The following is a 25,878-nucleotide window of genomic DNA, read 5'->3' as shown; positions in this document are numbered from 1 at the left end:
GAGGTGTGGTGGTGCTTTGCTGGTGACACTGTTGGTGATTTATTTAGAATTCAAGGCAAACTTAACCAGCATGGCTACCACAGTATTCTGAAGCGATATGCCATCCCAACTGGTTTGCGCTTAGTGGGACTATCGTTTGTTTTTCAACAGGACTGTGGCCCAACACACCTCCAGGCTATGTAAGGGCTATTTGACCAAGAAGGAGAGTGATGGAGTGCTGCATCAGATGATCTGGCCTCCATAATCACCCAACTTCACCCAAATTTAGATGGTTTGGGATGAGTTGGACCGCAGAGTGAAGAAAAAGCAGCCAACAAGTGCTCAGCATATGTGGGAACTCTTTCAAGATTGTTGGAAAAGCATTCCAGGTGAAGCTGGTTGAGAGAATGCCAAGAGTGTGCAAAGCTGTCATCAAGGCAAAGGGTGGCTACTTTGAAGAATATAAATTATATTTAGATTTGTTTAACACTTTTGGTTACTACGTGATTCCATATGTCATAGTTTTGATGTCTTCACTATTATTATACAATGTAGAAAACAGTAATAATAAAGAAAAACCCTTGAATGAGTTGGTGTGTCCCAACTTTTGATTAGTACTGTACGTGCTAGGTATACATTATGTATGCTCTAGTCTATACACGCTAGAAGATCTCTTATCTGTGCTGTTATGCGAGTGAGATTCCATCTACTACTCCTTTGTGAGGTTGCCAGGTTGGTGAGATTCGCAGAAGATACTGAGAATACCCTTTCCTCTGTGGTGTGAGCTGCCAGGTCCAGGCCAGGCAAAACCTCCATGTGGTCTGCATTTTAATTCATCACTTATATGAGCACGTATATGTATATATATATATATATATTGTGTGTGTCCGCATTCCAATGACGTTATAGTATCAGACGTGGAGTAGAAGTGATTTTAAATGAAGTGGAACAAATAAACAGAAATAAGTGATGAATTAAAATTATTTTTGAATCGACCTGTTTTAAAAAGGATTTCATTCATTTTCATAGTAGATGTAATAGATAAACTCAGCAAAATAAGAAACGTCTCACTGCCAACTTCGTTTATTTTCAGCAAACTTAATGTGTAAATATTTGTATGAACATAAGATTCAACAACTGAGACAAAAACTGATCAAGTTCAGACATGTTACTAACAGAAATTGAATAATGTGTCCCTGAACAAAGGGGGAGGGTCAAAATCAAAAGTAACAGTCAGTATCTGGTGTGGCCACCAGCTGCATTAAATACTGCAGTGCATCTCCTCCTCATGGACTGCACCAGATTTTCCAGTTGTTGCTATGAGATGTTACCCCACTCTTCAACCAAGGCACCTGCAAGTTCCCGGACATTTCTTGGGGGAATGGCCCTAGCCCTCACCCTCCGATCCAACAGGTCCCAGACGTGCTCAATGGGATTGAGATCCGGGCTCTTCGCTGGCCATGGCAGAACACTGACATTCCTGTCTTGCAGGAAATCACGCACAGAACGAGCAGTATGGCTGGTGGCATTGTCAAGTTTGATGGTCATGTCAGGATGAGCCTGCAGGAAGGGTACCACATGAGGGAGGAGGATGTCTTCCCTGTAACGCACAGCGTTGAGATTGCCTGCAATGACCACAAGCTCAGTCCGATGATGCTGTGATACACCACCCCAGACCATGACGGACCCTCCAACTCCAAAATTGATCCCACTCCAGAGTACAGGCCTCGGTGTAACGCTCATTCCTTCAACGATAAACTCAAATTCAAACCATCAACCCTGGTGAGACAAAACCGCGACTCGTCAGTGAAGAGCACTTTTTGCCAGTCCGGTCTGGTCCAGCAACAGTGGGTTTGTGCCCATAGGCGACGTTGTTGCCGGCGATGTCTGGTGAGAACCTGCCTTAGAACAGGCCTACAAGCCCTCAGTCCAGCCTCTCTCGGCCTATTGTGGACAGTCTGAGCACTGATGGAGGGATTGTGCGTTCCTGATGTAACTCGGGCAGTTGTTGTTGCCATCCTGTACCTGTCCCGCAGGTGTGATGTTCGGATGTACCGATCCTGTGCAGGTGTTGTTACACGTGGTCTGCCACTGCGAGGATGATCAGCTGTCTGTCCTGTCTTCCTGTAGCGCTGTTTTAGGCGTCTCACAGTACGGACATTGCAGTATGTTGCCGTGGCCAAATCTGTAGTCCTCATGCCTCCTTGCAGCATACCTAAGGCACGTTCACGCAGATGAGCAGGGAACCTGGGCATCTTTTTTTGGTGTTTTTCAGAGTCAGGAGAAAGGCCTCTTTAGTGTCCTAAGTTTTCATAGCTGTGACCTTAATTGCCTACCGTCTGTAAGCTGTTAGTGTCTAAACGACCGTTCCACAGGTGCATGTTCATTAATTATGGTTCATTGAACAAGCATGGGAAACAGTGTTTAAACCCTTTACAATGAAGATCTGTGAAGTTATTTGGATTTTTACAAATGATCTTTGAAAGACAGGGTCCTGAAAAAGGGATGTTAGTTTTTTTTGCTGAGTTTATATTAATTGAGTGGTAATTGGGCTGTTCATTAATATATACATTAATAAAGTTTGCATTGTGTTGCTGGGGTGAGAATGGGGGTTGATGGTGTGGTGGTGGAGTGATGTTGACACTGAAAATTGATAGCGTAAGACGTTATCTTCCCCTGGAGTTTATTCTCTTTTCAAAGTTGCCTCTCACCTGCCACATTAACCAGAGATGAAATGGAAGACTTGTATTGGATGGAAGTATATTTGATTCTGGACATGTTTTGCCAGGTGCTCCAGGCTGCTTATGATATAAAGTCATGCTTATGAAAAGGGGTTACTTGGCTGTGGCTTCAGTTCTTAATTTGTCCTTCCCTAAGCAATCATTAACTTTCAATCTGACTTATAGCCGCAGGTTATCCACTCTACCTCATCTTTATGTAATATTAGAGCTAATGTTAGCTTAAGTCCTGTCCGCTGCTCATCGCTTTCTCTCCCTTAAGGGGGCTCTATTTTCAGGGCAGTTGATTACTTTGTTTAGCTTTGCCACCCTGTGAAATACCCTGTCCCTCCCCCGTCTTCTAGCCCTTTTGGGCCAGAAGGGAGGTTTCTTAGCTGTCACACATGGCTGCATCTGTCATGGGCCCACTTTGCTGTGCTTTCCTCCTCCTTGAGTTCCTCCACATTGTTTTTAGACCTTGCTTTGCTCCCTCTGCAGAGCGACGGCTAAAGACTGAGAGCCACAGAGAGAAACAGCCATGACAGAATACTACCAGATCTTAGGGGTCCAGAGAAACTCGTCGGCGGAGGACATTAAAAAAGCGTGAGTACCCCAGTCCGGCATGGCCTCTATTTGTACACGCATGTTGACGTTAGTAACGTGTGACACTCCGAAGGATGTAGTAGACTAATTATAGAAACTGAATAGAAACCGACAGAGTGCTAACTGCAAGGCTTTCGAAAGTTTCCACTCTGCTCACTCTTCTTGTAACCTTGCCGTTTCACTCACATTCTCACACACACACACACACACACACACACACACACACACACACACACACACGCCCTACTCACGTCCTCTGATCAATGTTCCCTATTGTCATTTGAGAACTGATGAGTGTTGTGTGTATTGTTGTTTTGCCAGTAATATGTTGTGAATGACTGACACACACACACACACACACACACATACACACACACACACACACACACACACTCTTTTAAAACAGCATCATGATTGTGAGAGTATGATCTGCCCATTAGTGCTGCTAGGCTTGTGGAATCTAAGGTATGCTTGGTTTTTAGGGTTTGGCTGAACTTAAAACTAACTCAATTGTGAAGAACTCTTTTTCCCCTATACTGTTTTTTTTCCCAGTTTTAGTGTTGACTACAAGGTCAAACAACCATCTTAGTCACTAAATGAACTGGGTAGTGGTAACTTAAACACAATCAGAAGTCGTACTAATTCAGTGTTTTTACTTTCATTCTTAGTGCTGACTGTCCAGCATTTGACCTTTTGACTGAATAGATACCACCCTAGACAAAGGTCATAAGGTTAGGTCAATTGTTTAACAACATCTCTCTGATTCAGTTGATACTCTTACCAATGGGCTGCCCACTTCTAATTCCAGTGCCGTCAAAAACTGGATTTTTTCCCTTCTGTGTTTTATATGTATTTACACACTGAGGTTGGAATAATACTGTGAAATTGTTAGAATGCCCTTTTAGTGTCAGAGCTGTTTGAAAAGACCGCCTGAAATTCCAACCTGTTTTGGTGGGAGGGCGTTTTGGCCTGCCTGGTGAAATCAATAGACCAATATGAGAGTTCCAAACCAATAACAGCTAGTTTTCAGTTTTCCCCTCCCCACTCAGACCACTCACAAACTTTTTTTTTTTTTTTACCATTTTCATTGAAAACAATCACAGTAAGGTACTTAAAACAGCTGCATATGACCTTTTTATTAACAAAAGTATTATTGATCGTATCCACCACCATTGGATAAGATCAATGAAAACCACAGTTGACACCTCTGTGATAGTCACACAATGAACTGAAGTAGCTTGCAAACAGTAGCTCTTCTGAGAAATCTTTCATGTACAGGAAAAGCACTGAAGGATTTGTAGATGGTGCATTTGAAAGTATTCAGACCCCTTGACTTTTTCCACATTATGTTACGTAACAGCCTTATTCTAAAATGGATTAAACAATTGTTTTCCCTCATCAATCTACCTACACACAATACCCCATGATGATAAAGCAAAAACATATATTTTTTTAAATTGTTGCAAATGTATAAAACAACTATCACATTTACATAAGTATTCAGACCCTTTACTCAGTACTTTGTTGAAGCACCTTTGGCAGCGATTACAGCCTCGAGTCTTCTTGCGTATGATGCTACAAACTTGGCTCACCTGTATTTGGGGAGTTTCTCACATTGTTCTTTGCAGAGCCTCTCAACCCCATGTCAGGTTGGATGAGGCGTGTTGCTGCATTGCTATTTTCAGGTCTCTCCAGAGATGTTCGATGGGGTTCAACTCCGGGCTCTGGCTGGGCCACTCAAGGACATTGAGACTTGTCCCATATCGCATTGTCTTGGCTGTGTGCTTAGGGTCGTTGTCCTGTTGGAAGGTGAACCTTTGCTCAAGTCTGAGGTCATGTGCGCTCTGGAGCAGGTTTTCATCAAGGATCTCTGATCCTGACTAGTCACTACTGCTGACATCCCCACAGCATGATGCTGCCACCACCATGCTTCACCGTAGCGATGGTGCCAGGTTTCTTCCAGACGGGACACTTGGCGTTCAGGCCGAAGAGTTCAATCTTGCTTTCATCAGACCAGAGAATCTTGTTTCTGAGAGTCTTTAGGTGCATTTTGGCAAACTCCAATCGGGGTGTCATGTGCCTTTTTTACTGAGGAGTGGTTTCCGTCTGGCCACTACCATAAAGGTCTGATTGGTGGAGTGCTGCAGAGATGGTTGTCCTTCTGGAAGCTTCTCCCATCTCCACAGAGGAACTCTGGAGCTCTGTCAGAGTGACCATCGGGTTCTTGGTCACCTCCCTGACCAAGGCCCTTCTCCCATGATTGCTCAGTTTGGCCTGGCGGCCAGCTCTAGGAAGAGTCTTGATGGTTCCAAGCTTCTTCCATTTAAGAATGATGGAGACCACTGTGTTCTTAGGGACCTTCAATGCTACAGAAATGTTTTGGCACCCTTCCCCAGATCTGTGCCTCGACACAATCCTGCCTCAGGGCTCTACAGACAATTCCTTCGACCTCATGGCTTGGTTTTTGCTCTGACATGCACTGTCAACTTTGGGTCCTTGTACAGACAGGTGTGTGTGCCTTTTTTCCCAAATCATGTTCAATCAATTAAATTTACCACAGGTAGACTCCAATCAAGTTGTAGAAACATCGCATGGATGATCAATAGAAATGGGATGCACCTGAGCTCAATTTCAAGTCTCATAGCAAAGGGTCTGAATACTTATGTAAATAAGGTATTTATTATAGAGTATTGTGTGTAGATTGATGAGGATTTTTTAAATTATTTAATCAATTTGAGAATAAGGCTGTAACTTAACAAAATGTGGAAAAGTTCAAGGGGTCTGAATACTTTCCGAATGCACTGGATTTGCTCAGGTGAGAGTGATGCCTTACGGCCAAGGTGTGGTCTACCTAAGGCCTGAAGCACCCTACCGGTCCTCTTATGGTGTATTTTAGAATATAATGAATAATATTAAAATGACAGGGAAGACCTGATCCTAGATTAGCACTTTTCCTCTGAGAAGCTTGATACTTATGGCCCCAGTTCTGTATGGAAGACCAGTTTTTAATGTTCTGATTCCCAGCAGAATGTATTGACTACAGATTCTAATAGTGTCATAAGACACTAAATCCTCTTTCCCTTATGAAAAAAGATTTCAGTCAGAGTGCAGTATAACTGTAGTTATTCTGCAACTACTGTGTCCAACATACCACAGTTGACTGCAGTTACTGCACTTTTACTGCAGTTTCAAAAGTGCTATCTTTTTTTTGTAAGGGGTAGTCTGTATACGTAGGTTTCACCTGCGTCAGTCTGTCGCGTCATGCCGTTGTTAGGAACGTTCTCAAGCTGCCCTCTGCCGGGGGCGCCATAGTGGTGCCCTAAAGTGGTGATAAGCCCAGTCAATCTGGACAGAGGCTAACTACTGTTCTGTCTAAATTACACTATAGTGCCTGGACATGCGATGATGTTACTAAAGCAGTCAAAAATCTAGTAGAAAACAATGTTGCCAGCCTTATCATGTTGTGAAATTTACTTTAGAGAGATGGCAATATCTTCAAAAATAGCAATGCTAATGTTAGCTAGCTAAAATCCGGTGTCCTCCCTTCAATTATAGCTAGATAGCTAACGTTACACTGCATCTAAAGTCAATCTGGCAACATCGAAATGACAAAAGGTGTTCCTACTAATTATCCATTTGAATGTCATAGTATTTCCAATCCACTCTAATGCACTTTTGAAATCTTAGTCAGCGCTCATTGACAATGCATTGAGTAGAACGCTCAGTCAGGCATAAGTTCAAAACGAATGTGAAAAACAATATTGTGATGAAACATGCAACCCATGAATCCAGCCCTATAGATGACCTCTGAGTCTGGCCCATCCTCTGTGGCATCTGTGTGTCTATTGGGCTGTGATCAAAAGTTGTATACTATAAATGGGACAGAGACGCTGTCTCCTGCAGGAAGGGTTTAGTCAGAGAGAATTGCTGATTCAGCACAAACCTCTGTACTGTGCTGTCCTGGACTGCAGAGCCATGGAGTTTACACTGCCTCCCTATTGTTATCCCTTGCTTGGGGGGGAGGGGAGTAGGGCTGGCAGCCTAAAAAAGCCCTGCTGCTCTGCATGTCTCTTGTTGTGGTTGATGTAGTTTTTTTCCTTCTTGATGAAGCATTTAGTTAGGACATTTTTTTTCTCCAATTAATAAGTGTCACAACACTATGTTGTGTAATTTGAATGGTGAAATGGGATTACTGAATCTGTTAAAAAATAATACTTACACTATTGTTCCTGGTCAGCCCTCAGCAATCAACCCCCAATTTATTTTATTAGCAAATTATAAAATAATGCCTCTCCCAACGTATTAATAGTTATGGTGTAGTTAGTATTTGTGTCATTATGTAATAAATGGTGAGATTAGCTTCTCATTAGATTACAAATTATACTGTTGTTAATTGACATTGGTTTCATTACACTGTTTTTTTAAATTTTTTATTTCATCTTTATTTAACCAGGTAGGCCAGTTGAGAAGAAGTTCTCATTTACAACTGTGACCTGGCCAAGATAAAGCAAAGCAGTGCGACAAAAACAACAAGAGTTACACATGGGATAAACAAACGTACAGTCAATTACACAATAGAAAATCTGTGTACAGTGTGTGCAAATGAAGTAAGGAGGTAAGGCAATAAATAGGCCATAGTGGCGAAGTAATTACAATATAGCAATTAACACTGGAGTGATAGATGTGCAGATGAGGATGTGCAAGTATAAATACTGGTGTGCAAAAGAGCAGAAAAAAAAACAAATATGGGGATGAGGTAGGTAGTTGGTTGGATTGGCTATTTACAGATGGGCTGTGTACAGCTGCAGCGATCGGTAAGCTGCTCTGACAGCAGATGCTTGAAGTTAGTGATAAGTCTCCAACTTCAGTGATTTTTGCAATTCGTTCCAGTCATTGGCAGCAGAGAACTGGAAGGAAAGGCGGCCAAAGGAGGTGTTGGCTTTGGGGATGACCAGTGAAATATACCTGCTGGAGCGTGTGCTACGGGTGGGTGTTGCTATGGTGACCAGTGAGCTGAGATAAGGCAGAGCTTTACCTAGCAAAAACTTATAGATGACCTGGAGCCAATGGGTTTGGTGACGAATATGTTGCGTGGACCAGCCAACGAGAGCATACAGGTCACAATGGTGGGTAGTATATGGGGCTTTGGTGACAAAACGGATGGCACTGTGATACACTGCATCCAGTTTGCTGAGTAGAGTGTATAGGAGGCTATTTTGTAAATGACATCGCCGAAGTCAAGGATCGGCAGGATAGTCAGTTTTACGAGGGTATGTTTGGCAGCATGAGTGAAGGAGGCTTTGTTGCGAAATAGGAAGCCGATTCTAGATTTAATTTTGGATTGGAGATGCTTAATGTGAGTCTGGAAGGAGAGTTTACAGTCTAACCAGACACCTAGGTAGTTGTCCACATATTCTAAGTCAGAACCATCCAGAGTAGTGATGCTGGGCAGGTGTGGGCAGCGATCGGTTTAAGAGCATGCATTTAGTTTACTAGCGTTTAAGAGCAGTTGGAGGCCATGGAAGGAGTGTTGTATGGCATTGAAGCTCGTTTGGAGGTTAGTTAACACAGTGTCCAAAGAAGAGCCAGATGTATACAGAATGGTGTCGTCTGCATAGAGGTGGATCAAAGAATCACCCGCAGCAAGAGCGACATCCTTGATATATACTGAGAAAAGAGTCATCCCGAGAAATGTAGGTCCTGACAACAGGCCCTCCGATTTGACACACTGAACTCTATCTGAGGATTAGTTAGTGGAACCAGGCAAGGCAGTCATTAGAGAAACCAGGGCTGTTGAGTCTGCCGATAAGAATTAGGTGATTGACAGAGTCGAAAGCCTTGGCCAGGTCGATGAAGATGGCTGCACAGTCCTGTTTTTCATCGATGGTGGTTATGATATCGTTTAGGACCTTGAGCATGGCTGAGGTGTACCCGTGACCAGCTCGGAAACTGGATTGCATAGCAGAGAAGGTACGGTGGGATTCGAGATGGTTGATGATCTGTTTGTTCACTTGGCTTTCGAAGACTTTAGAAAGGCAGGGCAGGATGGATATAGGTCTGTAACAGTTTGGGTCTAGAGTGTCTCCCCTTTTGAAGACGGTGATGACCGCGGCCGCATTCCAATCTTTAGGAATCTCAGACGATACGAAAGAGAGGTTGAACAGACTAGTAATAGGGGTTGCGACAATGGCGGCGTATAATTTTAGGAAGAAAGGGTCCAGATTGTCTAGCCCAGCTGATTTGTAGGGATCCAGATTCTGCAGCTTTCAGTACATCAGCTGTCTGAAATGCTTATTGAAATTCTCGATTATCGTGGATTTATCGGTGGTGACCGTGTTTCCTAGCCTCAGTGCAGTGGGCAGCTGAGAGGAGGTGCTCTTATTCTCCATTAACTTTACAGTGCCCCAAAAACTTTTGGAGTTAGTGCTGCAGGATGCAAGTTTCTGTTTGAAAAAGATAGCCTTTGCTTTCTTAACTGCCTGTGTATATTGGTTCCTAACTTCCCGGAAAAGTTGCACAGGATGTTTTTGTGCTGGTCAAGGGCAGTCAAGTCTGGAGTGAAGCAACGGCTATATCTGTTCTTAGTTCTACATTTTTTTTTGAAAGGGGCATGCTTATTTAAGATGGTGAGGAAGGCACTTTTGAAGAACAACCATGTAAGCAGTTTATGGACAAGGTATTACAGCAACCCATGCTTTGGTTTTGTTTACCTGGCCACTGATTCAAATGCTAACTTTTTTTGCATTTGTGGCACAAATCCAATGCATGTCAATGTTACCTGTATTAGCATTTCCTCGCTTCATATCCAAATCATCTATAGGTAATGTCATTGAGTTGCACAATACATTTTTAGATGCTTCAGGATGATACGTGAAAATGCTAATATAGATACCATTTAACTTGTGGATCTGTGCCACAAATGCTGAAAAGGTTTAGCATTTGAAACAGTGGACAACAAAACCAATGCATGGATTGCTGTCATACCTTGTCCATAGACTGAGGAAACCAGAAATAAATGATCTGGAACAACACCATCGAATGGTCAACCTAGTAATAGCAGGATGTAGGATGGGACATAAACCTAACAACTTAAATGACTAATTTCTCTGAACAGGATCCCCCCACCCCCACCACCATATTCACTGGGTATTCATTACATGGGATGAAGATCAATACTCTGAGCTGGAGCTCCATACTACTTGTCAGACATAGAGAACTAATACTATATTCTTGCGGGGTGGGTGTGTCTGTGGATGGTTTTGACAATTTATTTGGATTTCTCATGTCTAGCTCATTGGATGTTGGGTACTATATTTATTGAATATCAGATGAATCCTATACATTTAAAATGACCAATTTGTGTGCAATCAATTAGCTTAGTTTCTCAGAGATCAATTTGTTTTACAAAGTAATGTTGCAGGAATGCTAATCTTATCTGTTTCTAACAACAGGAAAAAATGTAATCTGAGATGGTCGGTGTCAAACCTCTTGTGCTTTTTGAGGTGTATGACCAATGTGAGTCTTTCTGTGTGTAGATGATGTAGTGCTGAGCGATTAACTGAAATGTTGGTTATTTTTCATTTTGTCCGACGTCGGTTCAATTATTTGAATTCCATTGTAGTAGGGAGTTGTAGTTTCTAACGGTCCAATATTCTACATAGCTTAACGCATAAAACGTTGTAATTAACTACAATGACCATAATTCATTGCGCATCTACTTGCCCGGTCTGTGTTTATTTTACGACTGCTGCTACAGGAAGAGAGAAGAGTGTGCGATCGTGAGGTGATAAAGAGAGCAGCTGTTGTATTTCTACCTGAAAATACATTTAAGTCAGGGATGGGCAACTTTGATGGGGGGGTGGGGCCACAAAAAAAAAAACAGAACTCATCATGAGCTGCGTTGCCACATCTATTATACCCCCCCCCCCCCCCCCCCCGTTTTTAAGGCACGTTTGCTGCAATTGTACACATTTTGCCAAGGGGTGGAGAGAAGAATTTAGAATTTTATAGCTAATTTCAAGCAATTCTACGGCGGAGAGATGTGTGCAGTTTTACAGCTAATTTCCTCAAATTCTACACATTTGGCCATAGGAGGCAAAAGCTTGCAGTTTAATAAAACTGATGATCAATGGACCCCACCCGGTCTTTAATTCGACCATGTTCCTACAAGTTTAGACAGCTGGCTGCTAGACAATTTACCAATCTAAAACCATTTTAGAGTACATGGTCTAATTGAGTGACTGCTGATGCACAACCAAATTTCTAAATTGCACCTTGTGTATTCTAACTCTCAACAGTAAGTTGAGAACCCGACTGAGTGTTTTTTTTTGGGGGGGGGGGGGGTTGAGCCTACAAGGAGGAGGGGGCGCCGGCACCAGTTGCCCATCCCTGATCTAAGTGATTTGATAGTTTGTATTCAGCAGTCATAAAAGTATACCTTATTTTCTTTGAAGAACCACAAAATAGGGATTTTGTCAGACAGCATAGGCACCAGCTCTATAAAGATGAGCTGACTTGGAATGAAAATATAGTCATCAAATAAAACAAATGTAATATACACCACTGAAAGATTTAATTTAAAATAATGTGAATAATTGATTGTTAATAAGTGACAAGCAGTAATGGGCAGTTATTACCATCATGGGAAATGTATTAATTGTTTTATTCTGTTACAGCATTCAACCCACATAGTGCATTTCAAATGATCGAAATCGAAAACCGTGATTTATTTTTTAATAATCGAACCAAAATTGAACCGACCTTAAAAAGCACTAGTCGCTCAGCACTATAATGTAGTGTACATGTATTTCTGCCATACTGTAGGTACAGAAAGCTAGCACTCAAGTGGCATCCAGACAAGAACCCTGACAACAAGGAGGACGCAGAGAGAAAGTTCAAAGAGCTTTCAGAAGCCTATGAGGTCCTGTCAGACGGTAAGAGTCCCCCCCCCACATAAGACAGTTTAAATGCTAAAATCAAATCAAACGCTATTGCACATGTCTGGAATCACGGATACCAATACCACATCCGGTTGTAAAATCAAATAAAAATATCAAGACATGTTATGGAGAAATGCTTGCTGCTAATATAATAATGAGTGACTACAACTTATTATCTGGTGTCTAGAAATGTATGCTAGCTAGGTACACACAGTAGTGGTGATAAGTGGTGTCTTTCTGCTATACATATTGTATTACATGTATCCCTCTGGTGTCCGAGTTGACCTATTTTAAGAAATGCCATTAATTTGTGTCGAAAAAGTTTAAGATCTTTGATAGGAAGATGAGAGATTGAAAAGGAGTGGTAGGTAGCCTAGTGGTTAGAGCATTGGGCCAGTAACCAAAAGGTTGCTGGATCGATTCCATGAGCTGACAAGGTAAAAATCTGTCGTTCTACCCCCTGAACAAGGCCGTTAACCCACTGTTCCCCGGTAGGCCGTCATTGTAAATAAGAATTTGTTCTTAACTGACTTGCCTAGTTAAATATGAATGAGGTTTTTGTTACAGTATATAATCACTACCACCTTGTGAGGTTAGCATAGGGCTAATGTGTTCCTGGTTCTGATGGGACTAGCTACAATGCAGCGTTCTATCACGTGACACTACATCTACGATTTTAATTGGCTAATGCTTAACCTTGAACTTAAACTTTTTCTAATGTTTGCAAGTATGGCCCCTAGCTGTCTTCATGATGTTTTCACCAATACCAAAAAAAAAATTCACACAAACATATGATCAGTCATGTGTTGCTGCCAGATAGTGAACATACATCACTCTTGTTTGTTTGTCCAGAATGACCTTTCTGTCTGTCTGTTTCAGGACCAAACATTATGTAATGTACTTGAGGTGTTGTATGTCCCAAACGGCACCCTATTTTCTATGTAGTCCACTACTTTTGATCAGGGCTCTGGTCAAAAGTAGTGCACTACATAGGGACTAGGGTGCTGTTTGGGACACCGTTATAGGCCTAAGCGCACAACAGACAACTGTAATGTCTTGATTTAGTTGTTCCTGTTATATACTGTTCACCTGGCAACAGCAGCTAAAACCAGGCCAGTAATTGTTATGTCAGGGCTGTTTGAGCTGTGGAGTACACACACTTCAACATCGACTTTCCTCTTTTGGTTCTTGTACAAGCCTTTGAGTAGTCTCTCTTGATGTCATTTGGCTCGTTTTGTCTATCAAGTTCTGGGGTGGTAATTTAGGACTTATGGAAATGGGCATGAACTTGGGCAGCGACACTATGTCCACTAACTCCCATGGCTTGTCAGCACTGTGCACCCTCCGATTTCTTACTATGGCTCTTCCCAGCATTTAATCCCCATTTTTCTTATTTTTATTTTTCCCTTTCCATTAGCAAACAAGAGGAACCTGTATGACCAATATGGTAAAGAAGGCCTAACAGGAAGCGGAGGGGGAGGAGGTAAACATTGAACATTACTCTTTGATGTTTTGATAGGCTTATCTAGGAGATATGGAGGTTATAAATGAATATAAAAGGACAGTATTTTATGATATGACACAATGTCTGAAATACCACATACAGCAAACATGCCAAGGAGGAGTGTATTTTCTTCTACCAATGTACAACTCTATGGGGTCAACTTCAGTGGTTTACCATAAATCTGACAGGGCAATACCAACCTCTTTTTTTTTGGGGGGGGGGGGGGTCTGACTTTCAACTAAGCCATTACTACGAGGCATTACTACGAGGCATTACTACGAGTCATGCTACTATCATAGTGTCCTTGAATAATTGAAGTATATTCAGATCGCCATGTGTACTTGTATGACCAGGAATATGTTGCTTTACTATCTCTCAATAACTCTTGTTGGAAATGAGTTGATGATTGTGTCTCTTTCTTCCAGGAGGGCATTATCACAACGCTGATCACTTCGGTGGCGGGTTCACATTCCGTAATCCAGAGGACGTCTTCAGGGAATTCTTTGGGGGACGAGATCCATTTGCAGATTTCTTCGGTAAGTCTTTCCACCCCCCACTGAGGCCAGAGTGAGCAAGAGACCTCACTATGGCTTTAATAACTGAAGCAGGCATTGTGATTAAGTTTATCAACGCTTTCTCGAGCGGTCTGCTTTTTGATTCCAGGAACATTCCCGACCTTTTCGCTGTCAGATGCCCACAACTAATTGCAGTTTTAAACCCCTGTGGACATGCTACTAATTGTGCACACATCTAGGTCAGCCTAGCTGGCTGGATAAGAGAGATTGGGCTGTTTGCTGCTCTGCATGAGTGTTATATACACGATATATACAAAAGTATGTGGACACGCCTTCAAATTTAGTGGATTTGGCTATTTCATCCACACCTTTTGCTGACAAGTGTATAAAATCGAGTACACAGCCATGCGAACTCCATAGACAAACATTTGCAGTAAATTACCTTACTGAAGAGCTCCGTGACGTCATAGGATGCCACCTTTCCAACAAGTCAGTTTGTAAAATTTCTGCCCTGCCAGAGCTGCCCCTGTCAACTGTAAGTGCTGTTATTGTGAAATGGAAACTTCTAGGAGCAACAACGGCTCAGCTGCAAAGTGGTAGGACACACAAGCTCAAAGAATGGGACCGGCAAAGGCTGAAGCGCGTAGCTCTTAAAAATCGTCTGTCTTCTGTTGCAACACTCACTATCAAGTTCCAAACTGCTTCTGGAAGCAACGTCAGCACAGGAACGGTTCGTCGGGAACTTCATGAAATGGGCATCCATGGGCGAGCAGCCGCACACAAGCCTAAGTTCACCATGTACAATGCCAAGCATTGGCTTAAATGGCGTAAAGCTCGCCGCCATTGGACTCTGAGGCAGTGGAAACGCGTTCTCTGGAGTGATGAATCATGCTTCACCATCTGGCAGACCGACGGATGGATCTGGGTTTGACGGATGCCAGGAGAACGCTACCTGACCAAATGCATAGTGCCAACTGTAAAGTTTGGCGGAGAAGGAATAATGGTCTGGGGCTGTTTGTCATGGTTCGGGGTAGGCCACTTAGTTCCAATGAAGGGAGATCTTAAAGCTACACCATACAATGACATTCTAGACGTTTCTGTGCTTCCAACGTTGTGGCAACAGTTTGGGGAAGGCCCTTTCCTGTTTCAGCATGACAATGCCCACATGCACAAATTGAGGTCCATACAGAAATGGTTTGTTGAGATTGGGGTGGAAGAACTTGATTTGCCTGCACAGAGCCCTAACCTTAACCCCATCGAACACCTTTGGGATGAATTGGAACACCGACTGCGAGCCAGGCCTTATTGCCCAACATCAGTGCCCGACCTCAATTATCCTCTTGTGGCTGAATGGAAGCAAGTCTCTGCAGCAACGTTCCAACATCTAGTGGAAAGCCTTCCCAGAAGAGTGGAGGCTGTTATAGCAGCAAAGGGGGGACCAACTCCATATTAATGCCCATGTCCTGATTCAGGGGACGGTGAGATAGCCTGGACCCTTGATTAGACACACACTTACCCATACATTTTAGCCTAACTGTGGGGTAGCCTGACTCTCAGGACTGTGCTCAGAGTGCCGTCTAGCCTAACTTTGTAGTAGCCTGGGTGTGACTCAGGACGTTAGCAGTCAGTTGACCCCTCCTGTATGTTATTAGTCTTAGCAGGATCCCAGGCTCCTGCTGACAGACCGACCGACAGACCCCCAGCACCAGCTGGCATTATGACAGCCAGCCATACAATAACCACACCTCTGGCTACAGGCTGGGTACTGTATAGCCATAGGCTTTAGTTTCAACTGTAGAACCCCCATTGCATCCTTTTAGAGTCTCTTTCTAAGCACAGACTGGAGAGCATGGATGTTCTGGGTTCAAGTTTTAAGAGCAAACAGGGACACCTACCTGAGCCAGGACCATAGTGGTGTTCTGTGCCATCAGCCTAGCATTTACTATCCTCTTACCGAAAGCATTGAGGACATGCTGTCTGATGCTGGACACTGCCAACATGGAAGTAAACAGCAACAGCTGTCCTCTGCACTCAGTCTGTGCATGCGTCCAAACTGGCACCCTATTCTCTACAGAGTGCACTACTTTTGCCCAAAACCCCATAGGTCCTGGTCAAAAGTAGTGTGCTTTATAGGGAATATGGTGCCATTTGGGACGTAGACTGTGTTTTAAAGATACACTGGGCATTTACAATCTGTAGAGTCATGATACATGGAAGAGTTTACAGACAGAAATCCAAATATCAACATGGAAGTGTTTGCCTTCTTAGATACAGGAAAAGCATCCAGCCTTTTCTAGTCTTATTTGTCAGAGCCATTTGTGTTTATGAAAGCGTTTCATCTTGTTAATTTAAACCAGGATGTTTTAACATGCACTTCCCGCACACTCATACACCACACGCATTCGAGTGTTATTGTAACCCCCTCACCTCACATGTTTCCACACACACACACAGACACATGGGTCTGCTGCTATTACAACTGCTCTTGTTTTTAATACGGAAGCTATTTTTGAAAGCATTCCAGCTGAATGATGAATGATGTAGGCTGTCCTATCTGTCCATTTTCTGAGGCTCGCCTCCACATTTATAGCTCTGGGGTTGAACCGCGGATGCCTCGCAGTCATTTGTTATAAATAATTATAAATCAAGGGACACCAAGATAAGAAGATGGCCCGGAGGTTCAAGGGCTTTAATCCTAGATCTTAAATTATGTTAAGGTCAATCCCATTAGAAACATCTTCCAGATTTGGCTGAGCTTGGGATGGGCTGGCATTCTCCTCAACCTACTCCTCAAGGTCCATAGGAGTATCAATTCTCATTGATAATAAAGTCCCATTTAAGTCTACAGAAGTTACTACAGATGCAAATGGATGTTTTTATAATGGTGAAAGGAAACCTGGCACAAGAAAGTAACTTTACTGAATTGTTATTGCCCAAAGTTAATGAATGACCTTGTACTAAAACTACCTCAATGTAACAGGAATATTATATGCGGGGGGGGGATTTTAAGTATGCAGGATGCAACTCTAGAGAAGTCGTCAACTAAACTATATCCTCTTCCTAACATGTCTAAGGTATTAAACCACAACATCAAAGAGATGGTCTGTGTGAACTGTGGAGATAGAAACATCCAACTGAAAGACAATACTCCTATTACTCTCATGTTGACAACTCATTTTCAAGAATTGACTTTTGTAATTGCAAACTTTTATTTAATTGACTGTTTTTCTGAATGTACATACCTTCCTAGAATAATTCCGGACCACAGCTCATTGTCCTTCACCTTAAACTCAAACCTCCTTTGCCAATAGCAAAGACATGGCGATTCAACACAATGTTACTTTGAGATGAGTTTACCTCATCTCAACACAGACATGGTTTTTGGAAATAAATGTAGCCGATGAAGTATGCCCAACTGTTGTCTGGGTAGCTCTTAAAGCATATATGAGCGGTTGCATCATGTCTTACTCTTCACATAAGAGAAGACCCATAAAAAAATTGAAATACTAGAACAGAAAATCCATGACTTAGAAATGTTGACACCCTTCAACAGTGGAGCACTTTGAAGCTTGAACATAACACACAGTAAACCCCCGCTGAAATGAAATGGTTTGATTTTAAAACGTATGCAAAAAAGCATAATAATGATGATCCACAAAAGGGATATAAGTACAACAGGAGGAGGGCAGAGTGACTCTTCACTGTCTGCTATGGACCAGCGCATTGACACCATAATTGGAGAGATCTCGGTGTCTGGCATCATTTGTGATGGTGATACTGAGGAACCTCTCCCAGACACACCAACTGATGGCAAGTCGAGCTTTATTTTCGCAACCATATTCAGACATGGACCACATCTAAATATTTTTTCTTGAAAATGAAATATAATATGTATGTATGTATGTATGTATGTATGTATGTATGTATGTATGTATGTATGTATGTATGTATGTATGTATGTATGTATGTATGTGTGACAAAATGAATAACAAAACATGAAATCTTGACAGATGTGGGTGATTTGCCTGACCCCTCATCTCCAGGCCTACCAGAAGGATGTCCTCTTTGGCGAGCGCTTCAGTTGTGCCTCATGTTTTGACTGATGCAGTCCTGAAACAACAAGAAGAGATCAACGCATCAATTCTTGGACTCAAACAGCAGCTGGAGGATGTATGCAATAGAGAGAAATCAATAATTGAAGGAACCTGTTGATTGTGTCAATCATGTGAGACAAATTCTGGTGCAATGTAAATGTGTTTTCCTTGTCGATTTGATTACAATATTTGGTAGAACAGATACCTCAAACTGTTGTATGATATTGACTCTTGTCCTCAGTGCCAGAGCTATGGGTGGTGGGAAACACTCCCTGTCAGGCATGGGCTCATTGGGTCTGGGTGGATCTTTCAGTGGAATGCCATTTTTGATTGTAATGTTGTGGAGCACACCGCAAACCTAAAAAGGATCCCCTGCTGATTTTGTACATTTGCCCACTGACAAAGAAATGGTCAGTCTATAATTTTAATGGTAGGTTTATTTGAACAGTGAGAGACAGAATAACAACAAAAACATCCAGAAAAACACATAAAAAATGTTATACAATTATTTGCATTTTAATGAGGGAAATAAGTATTTGGCCCCTCTGCAAAACATGACTTAGTACTTGGTGGCAAAACCCTTGTTGGCAATCACAGAGGTCAGATGTTTCTTGTAGTTGGCCACCAGGTTTGATGCGGTGAAGTTGTCCTGTCCCCTTCGCAGAAAAACACCCCTAAAGCATAATGTTTCCACCATGTTTGACGATGGGGATGGTGTTCTTGGGGTCATAGGCAGCATTCCTCCTCCTCCACACACGGCGAGTTGAGTTGATGCCAAAGAGCTCCATTTTGGTCTCATCTGACCACAACACTTTCACCCAGCTGTCCTCTGAATCATTCAGATGTTCATTGGTAAACTTCAGACGGGTATGTATATGTGCTTTCTTGAGCAGGGGGACCTTGCGGGCACTGCAGGATTTCAGTCCTTCACGGCGTAGTGTGTTACCTATTGTTTTCTTGGTGACTATGGTCCCAGCTGCCTTGAGATCATTGACAAGATCCTCCTGTGTAGTTCTGGGCTGATTCCTCACCGGTCTCATGATCATTGCAACTCCACGAGGTGAGATCTTGCATGGAGCCCCAGGCCGAGGGAGATTGACAGTTATTTTCTGTTTCTTCCATTTGCGAATAATTGCACCAACTGTTGTCACCTTCTCACCAAGCTGCTTGGCGATGGTCTTGTAGCCCATTCCAGCCTTGTGTAGGTCTACAATCCTGTCCCTGACATCCTTGGAGAGCCCTTTGGTCTTGGCCATGGTGGAGAGTTTGGAATCTGATTGATTGATTGCTTCTGTGGACAGGTGTCTTTTTATACAGGTAACAAGCTGAGATTTGGAGCGCTCCCTTTAAGAGTGTGCTCCTAATCTCAGCTCATTACCTGTATAAAAGACACCTGGGAGCCAGAAATCTGTCTATAAAAGAAACACATGAATAAACTATAACTATCTTTTTTCTTCATAGTTTATGATTTGGTCCAGTATCTCAATCCTTTCTCCATTTGGCGGATGGTATTTCATTAGCAGTTTGACTTTCCTACCACAAGGTGCTGTGCGTACACATGGTCAGAGGTGTGCTTAAATTTACGCATATTCTCAAGTTGATAAATCCCACACTTTGCAAAACCATGCGTGCGATCCTTTCTAAGCAAACATTTCTGTTCGTATGCAACATTGATGACATTGACAACGTCTTGAATATTGAACATGTGTACTATGACTTATCTCTACTGTCCTTCAATTACAATACATATTTGGATTATCCAAGGCTGATTTTTATTTCCATTCTTACAACTCAGAAATTGTATTCAACCACTTCAACAGAATATGGATGAACCTAAGGCATCTAGCATAGACAAAATACTGAAAGAAGCTGCTACGCCAAAGAAGTTGATGGCCAAGTTATATCAAGGGCTGATTTGAAGCTCTACCTGATGGCTCAGAACCTATAAGGAAACAATGGGCAACAGATCTAAAGGAAGAAATTGAGTAGAACCATTGATCACAGATATGTGAAAATATTCGTACCTGATCCTACAACCTAAGCCATAAACTATTGCAATTCATCGGACTTACTACACTCCTGCCAGAATGCACCCAGAAATGTCACATCTCTGTTGGAGATGCTAAAAGCACAAAGGAACCCTTTTACAGTGCCTTCAGGAAGTATTCACACCCTTTACTTTTTCCACATTTTGTTGTGTTATTGCTTGAATTTAAAATGGATTAAATGCATACAATAATCCATCATGTCAAAGTGGAATTTTGTTTTAAAAATTGTTTACAAAAAATCTAAAGCTGAAATGGCTTGAGTCAGTAAGTATTCAACCCCTTTTATGGCAAGCCTAAGTAAGTTCAGGAGTAAAAATGGGTTTAACAAGTCACATGATAAGATGCATGGACACACTCGTGTGCAATAATAGTGTTTAACATGATTTTAGAATGATTACCTCATCTCAATCAATATACCCAGTTACTACAAAGATACAGGCATCCTTCCTAACTGAGTTTCCAGAGAGGATTTCACCATGAGGCCAATGGTGACTTTAAAACAGTTAGTTTAATGGCTGTGATGGGAGAAGTGAGGATGTATCTGTAGTTATTCCGCAATATTAACGTAATTGACCGAGCGAAAAGGTACAGAATTTTTTTTTCTTCTCAAACGTCCTGTTTGCAACAAGGCACTAAAATATGGCAAAGCAATTAACGTTCTGTCCTAAATACAATTTGTTATTTTGTAGGTACTTTTTAAGTAAATACCTGCAGTCAACTTGTACAATAAGTTATGGGGAAAAAACAGAACATTATTCATTTTACCTGTCCCATTATTTACATTATAAAGCTCACCATAGTTCCCCAGAACAGTTGAGCCAGTCTCGTGTTTGTTTGTAAAAAACACAACGGGAGAAAGCGGGAGCAGGTGAGTCGAGCTGTGTATTGACAGGTGTCACGTTTTATATTGAAAGTCAATAGTTTATTTTGCTTCAATAGAGTGATCAGGGACTTGCAACTATAGTTTTCCTTCACAGAAAATACACTGCTCAAAAAAATAAAGGGAACACTTAAACAACACAATGTAACTCCAAGTCAATCACATTTCTGTGAAATCAAACTGTCCACTTAGGAAGCAACACTGATTGACAATCAATTTCACATGCTGTTGTGCAAATGGAATAGACAACAGGTGGAAATTATAGGCAATTAGCAAGACACCCCCAATAAAGGAGTGGTTCTGCAGGTGGGGACCACAGACCACTTCTCAGTTCCTATGCTTCCTGGCTGATGTTTTGGTCACTTTTGAATGCTGGCGGTGCTTTCACTCTAGTGGTAGCATGAGACGGAGTCTACAACCCACACAAGTGGCTCAGGTAGTGCAGCTCATCCAGGATGGCACATCAATGCGAGCTGTGGCAAGAAGGTTTGCTGTGTCTGTCAGCGTAGTGTCCAGAGCATGGAGGCGCTACCAGGAGACAGGCCAGTACATCAGGAGACGTGGAGGAGGCCGTAGGAGGGCAACAACCCAGCAGCAGGACCGCTACCTCCGCCTTTGTGCAAGGAGGAGCACTGCCAGAGCCCTGCAAAATGACCTCCAGCAGGCCACAAATGTGCATGTGTCTGCTCAAACGGTCAGAAACAGACTCCATGAGGGTGGTATGAGGGCCCGATGTCCACAGGTGGGGGTTGTGCTTACAGCCCAACACCGTGCAGGACGTTTTGCATTTGCCAGAGAACACCAAGATTGGCAAATTCGCCACTGACGCCCTGTGCTCTTCACAGATGAAAGCAGGTTCACACTGAGCACATGTGACAGACGTGACAGAGTCTGGAGACGCCGTGGAGAACGTTCTGCTGCCTGCAACATCCTCCAGCATGACCGGTTTGGCGGTGGGTCAGTCATGGTGTGGGGTGGCATTTCTTTGGGGGGCCGCACAGCACTCCATGTGCTCGCCAGAGGTAGCCTGACTGCCATTAGGTACCGAGATGAGATCCTCAGACCCCTTGTGAGACCATATGCTGGTGCGGTTGGCCCTGGGTTCCTCAAAATGCAAGACAATGCTAGACCTCATGTGGCTGGAGTGTGTCAGCAGTTCCTGCAAGAGGAAGGCATTGATGCTATGGACTGGCCCGCCCGTTCCCCAGACCTGAATCCAATTGAGCACATTTGGTACATCATGTCTCGCTCCATCCACCAACGTCACGTTGCACCACAGACTGTCCAGAAGTTGGCGGATGCTTTAGTCCAGGTCTGGGAGGAGATCCCTCAGGAGACCATCTGCCACCTCATCAGGAGCATGCCCAGGCGTTGTAGGGAGGTCATACAGGCACGTGGAGGCCACACACACTACTGAGCCTCATTTTGACTTGTTTTAATGACATTACATCAAAGTTGGATCAGCCTGTAGTGTGGTTTTCCACTTTAATTTTGAGTGTGACTCCAAATCCAGACCTCCATGGGTTGATAAATTGGATTTCCATTGATTATTTTTGTGTGATTTTGTTGTCAGCACATTCAACTATGTAAAGAAAAAAGTGTTTAATAAGAATATTTCTTTCCTTCAGATCTAGGATGTGTTGTTTAAGTGTTCCCTTTATTTTTTTGAGCAGTATATATTAGTGCAACACATGAATCAGTTGACAGCAGAAGTGCAATGCTATTTGGCTGGCAGTCAAGTTAATGAGCTTACAATGAAAAAGCAAGATCTTTTTTGCAAAAACAATGCGTGGCCATCATATCTCTGTTTATCACAAAGATTGTAGCCAGGTACATGTCCCAATGTTTTGCTTAAAGTAGGCTGAACTTTGAACGTTTCTTCAAGTGCAGTTGAAGAAAGTACATTAACCTATGGAATAATATGTAAATGAATAAGCCAACATGTAAAGTGTTGGTCCCATGTTTCATGAGCTGAAATAAAAGATCCCAGAAATGTTCCATACGGAAGAAAATCTTATTTCTTTCAGCTTTTAAAAAGGCCACTGTAAATTGTGCACTTTTATCACACAACACAATGCCACAGATGTCTCAAGTTTTGAGGGAGCGTGCAATTGGCATGCTGACTGCAGGAATGTCCACCAGAGCTGTTTCCAGATAATTTAATGTTAATTTCTTTACCAATGTCGTTTTAGAGAATTTGTCACTACGTCCAACCAGCCTCACAACTGCAGACCATGTGTATGGGCAGGCATAAGGTGCAGACAACTAACACAATTGCATTTTATTGATGGCAATTTGAATGCACAGAGATAACGTGACAAGATCCTGAGGCCCATTGTTGTGACATTGGGTGCTGAGGAGTATTTCTGTCTGTAATAAAGCCATTTTGTGGGGAAAAACGAATTCTGATTGGATGGGCCTAGCTCCACAGTGGCCTATGGCCTATGCCTAGTCAAGTGAAATCTATAGATTAGGACCTAATGAATTTATTTAAATGAACAGATTTCCTTATGAACTGTAACTCATCAAAATCTTTGAAATTGTTGCATGTTGCGTTTTTTATTTTTGTTCTGTGTAAATATGTATTTAGATGGCCTATGCCTTTTGTATGCTCATGGATTTCAGTTTTTATTGACTATTTTTCGGTGTAATTAACTTGAACTAGACTAATGTGTTGTCATTGTCTGTCCCCTATCCCCAGCGGACGATGACTTCTTCGGCGGGGGTCAAAGACAGCAAGGGGTGAGCCGGAGCAGGACCGGGGGACCCTTCCACGGTTTCGGGGGCTTCCCCCCCTTCGGGGCAGGCTTCCCAGTGTTTGATTCAGGTGGGCCTCCCCTGCAGCACGGTAATACTGTATTTCTAACATGCGTCTCCCAAAACTCTGGTTAAGCTTAACTTCCTCCTCACGGAAATTGTTACAACATAAATCTCACTGCATATTATAAAATATGCTATTTAGATCATATAATTAGCTTCATTTTGAGATCAACATTTGCGAGGCCAAAACAAAGTTTTATTTGTCATATGCACAGATTACAGTGTAGTGTACACAGTACAATGAAATCGTGTGTGTGTGTGTGTGTTTCACTCCTAGGTTTCACTTCGCTGGGGCATATGGGTGGAGGGGGCTTTTCCACGATCTCCTCTTCATCTTTCGGGGGTAGCGGAGGAGGGGGGATGGGCAACATCCGCTCAGTATCCACCTCTACCAAGTTTATCAACGGCAGACAAATCACCACAAAACGGTACAGCTAGTCAGTCAATGTAGTCATCTGTCACTAACTTGTTCCTGTCTTCACTCTGTGACCTGGGAATAGTTTCCTCAAAATAAAAACAAACATGATTTTTCTAGGCTGTTTTCCTATTTACTTTGGCTGTGGTCAATTCACCAAGACAAGTTTTGAATATTGAAGAATTGTGTAACACTTAACAATAACGTACCCTTTATAAACCCTTTAAATTATTACCAAAAACAGATATGCATGATTAAAATAACTCTTGTCTTTTATCCTAACTCTGTTTTGTCTCATGCAGGATTGTGGAGAATGGCCAGGAGAGGGTGGAGGTGGAGGAGGACGGTCAGTTGAAGTCTCTAACCGTCAACGGTAAGGAGCAGCGCCTAAGACTGGATAACAAGTGATAACCTCTGCACAACGTTTGAAATGCTCACACCTGAACTGGAAACAAACCAAACTAACTCGGCGTGACGATGCTGCTCAGGGTCGCAATCTTACGGCGGGTTGGTTTCTCTCCTCTCTCTCCCCTGTTGACATTCGTAGTTCCCGTGTTTCACAGCGAGGAAATGTGTTCTCATCTTAGTTTAGCCGCTGGAGCGAGGGACGATCAGATAGGGTTGTAATTAATTCCAGCTTTACCTTTTTTGTTTTGGGACCATTCTCTTACTAGGACCACTGTTTATGACTTTTTTTGCTGTACTGATTTTGCTGTATTACAGTTTTTCCGTGGGTGGACTTCTTTTACCTTTTAGTTCTAGAAGCCAGGGGCACAACAAGATGTACATTTTGACGGCTTTGCGTCTGTTCATTTTTTTTATTTTTATTAACTGTCAAATTATCTCAGCTTTAACCCTTTGCCTATTTAAAAGAAAATCTAACCTCATCTCTCTAACCTGTATACTGTTCATGTTCATGAGCTTTAGATGACCCATTTTAGACAGTTAATAAATTTATATAGTGTTAATGTGAACTTGTTTTTGCTTTTGTCTTTGTTTTTGAATACAAGTGTTTTTTCAGCATGATTGACAAGGCTGTTCGTGTTCTGACTAACTGTTCCATCAGTTCATCATAAACCCTAAACAGACTAAATATACAGTGCCTTGCAAAGGTATTCAGACACCTTGGATTTCTTCACTTGTTTTATTGTGTTACAAAGTGGGATTGGATTTAATTGTAATTTTTTGTCAACAATATACACAACATACTCTGTCAAAGTGGAAGGAACAATTACTTTTTTTTTTTATATGAGCAATATAAAATTATAATAGTTGCATAAGTATTCAGCCTCTTTGTTTAGGCAAGCCTACATTAGTTCAGGAGTCACATTTGGTTTAACAAATCACATAAAAAGTTACTGTAA

The 25,878-nt window shown here is 42.3% G+C and overlaps 1 protein-coding gene across 4 annotated transcripts in view; it reads left to right on the top strand.

Moving 5' to 3' along the window:
- LOC106578614 (dnaJ homolog subfamily B member 6) overlaps positions 1-25,488 on the top strand; it is a 42,464-nt gene extending 16,976 nt beyond the window's left edge. For 3 of the 4 annotated variants that reach the window (XM_014157613.3, XM_014157616.3, XM_014157615.3), the window contains exons 2-8: positions 3,195-3,299; positions 12,123-12,232; positions 13,656-13,721; positions 14,168-14,278; positions 23,981-24,127; positions 24,377-24,527; positions 24,817-25,488. In XM_014157613.3, the coding sequence (XP_014013088.3) occupies positions 3,235-3,299; positions 12,123-12,232; positions 13,656-13,721; positions 14,168-14,278; positions 23,981-24,127; positions 24,377-24,527; positions 24,817-24,922 (756 nt within the window). In that variant the 5' untranslated portion in view covers positions 3,195-3,234 and the 3' untranslated portion in view covers positions 24,923-25,488. The remainder of the gene's footprint in view (positions 1-3,194; positions 3,300-12,122; positions 12,233-13,655; positions 13,722-14,167; positions 14,279-23,980; positions 24,128-24,376; positions 24,528-24,816) is intronic. The other variant, XM_014157617.3, reaches the window with a different exon arrangement.
- The last annotated feature ends 390 nt before the right edge of the window (positions 25,489-25,878 follow it).

The sequence above is a fragment of the Salmo salar genome, chromosome 19 (genome assembly GCF_965601325.2).
Source record: "Salmo salar chromosome 19, fSalSal1, whole genome shotgun sequence".
Taxonomy (NCBI): Eukaryota; Metazoa; Chordata; class Actinopteri; order Salmoniformes; family Salmonidae; genus Salmo; species Salmo salar.
This window is presented reverse-complemented; position numbering and strand designations above follow the sequence as displayed.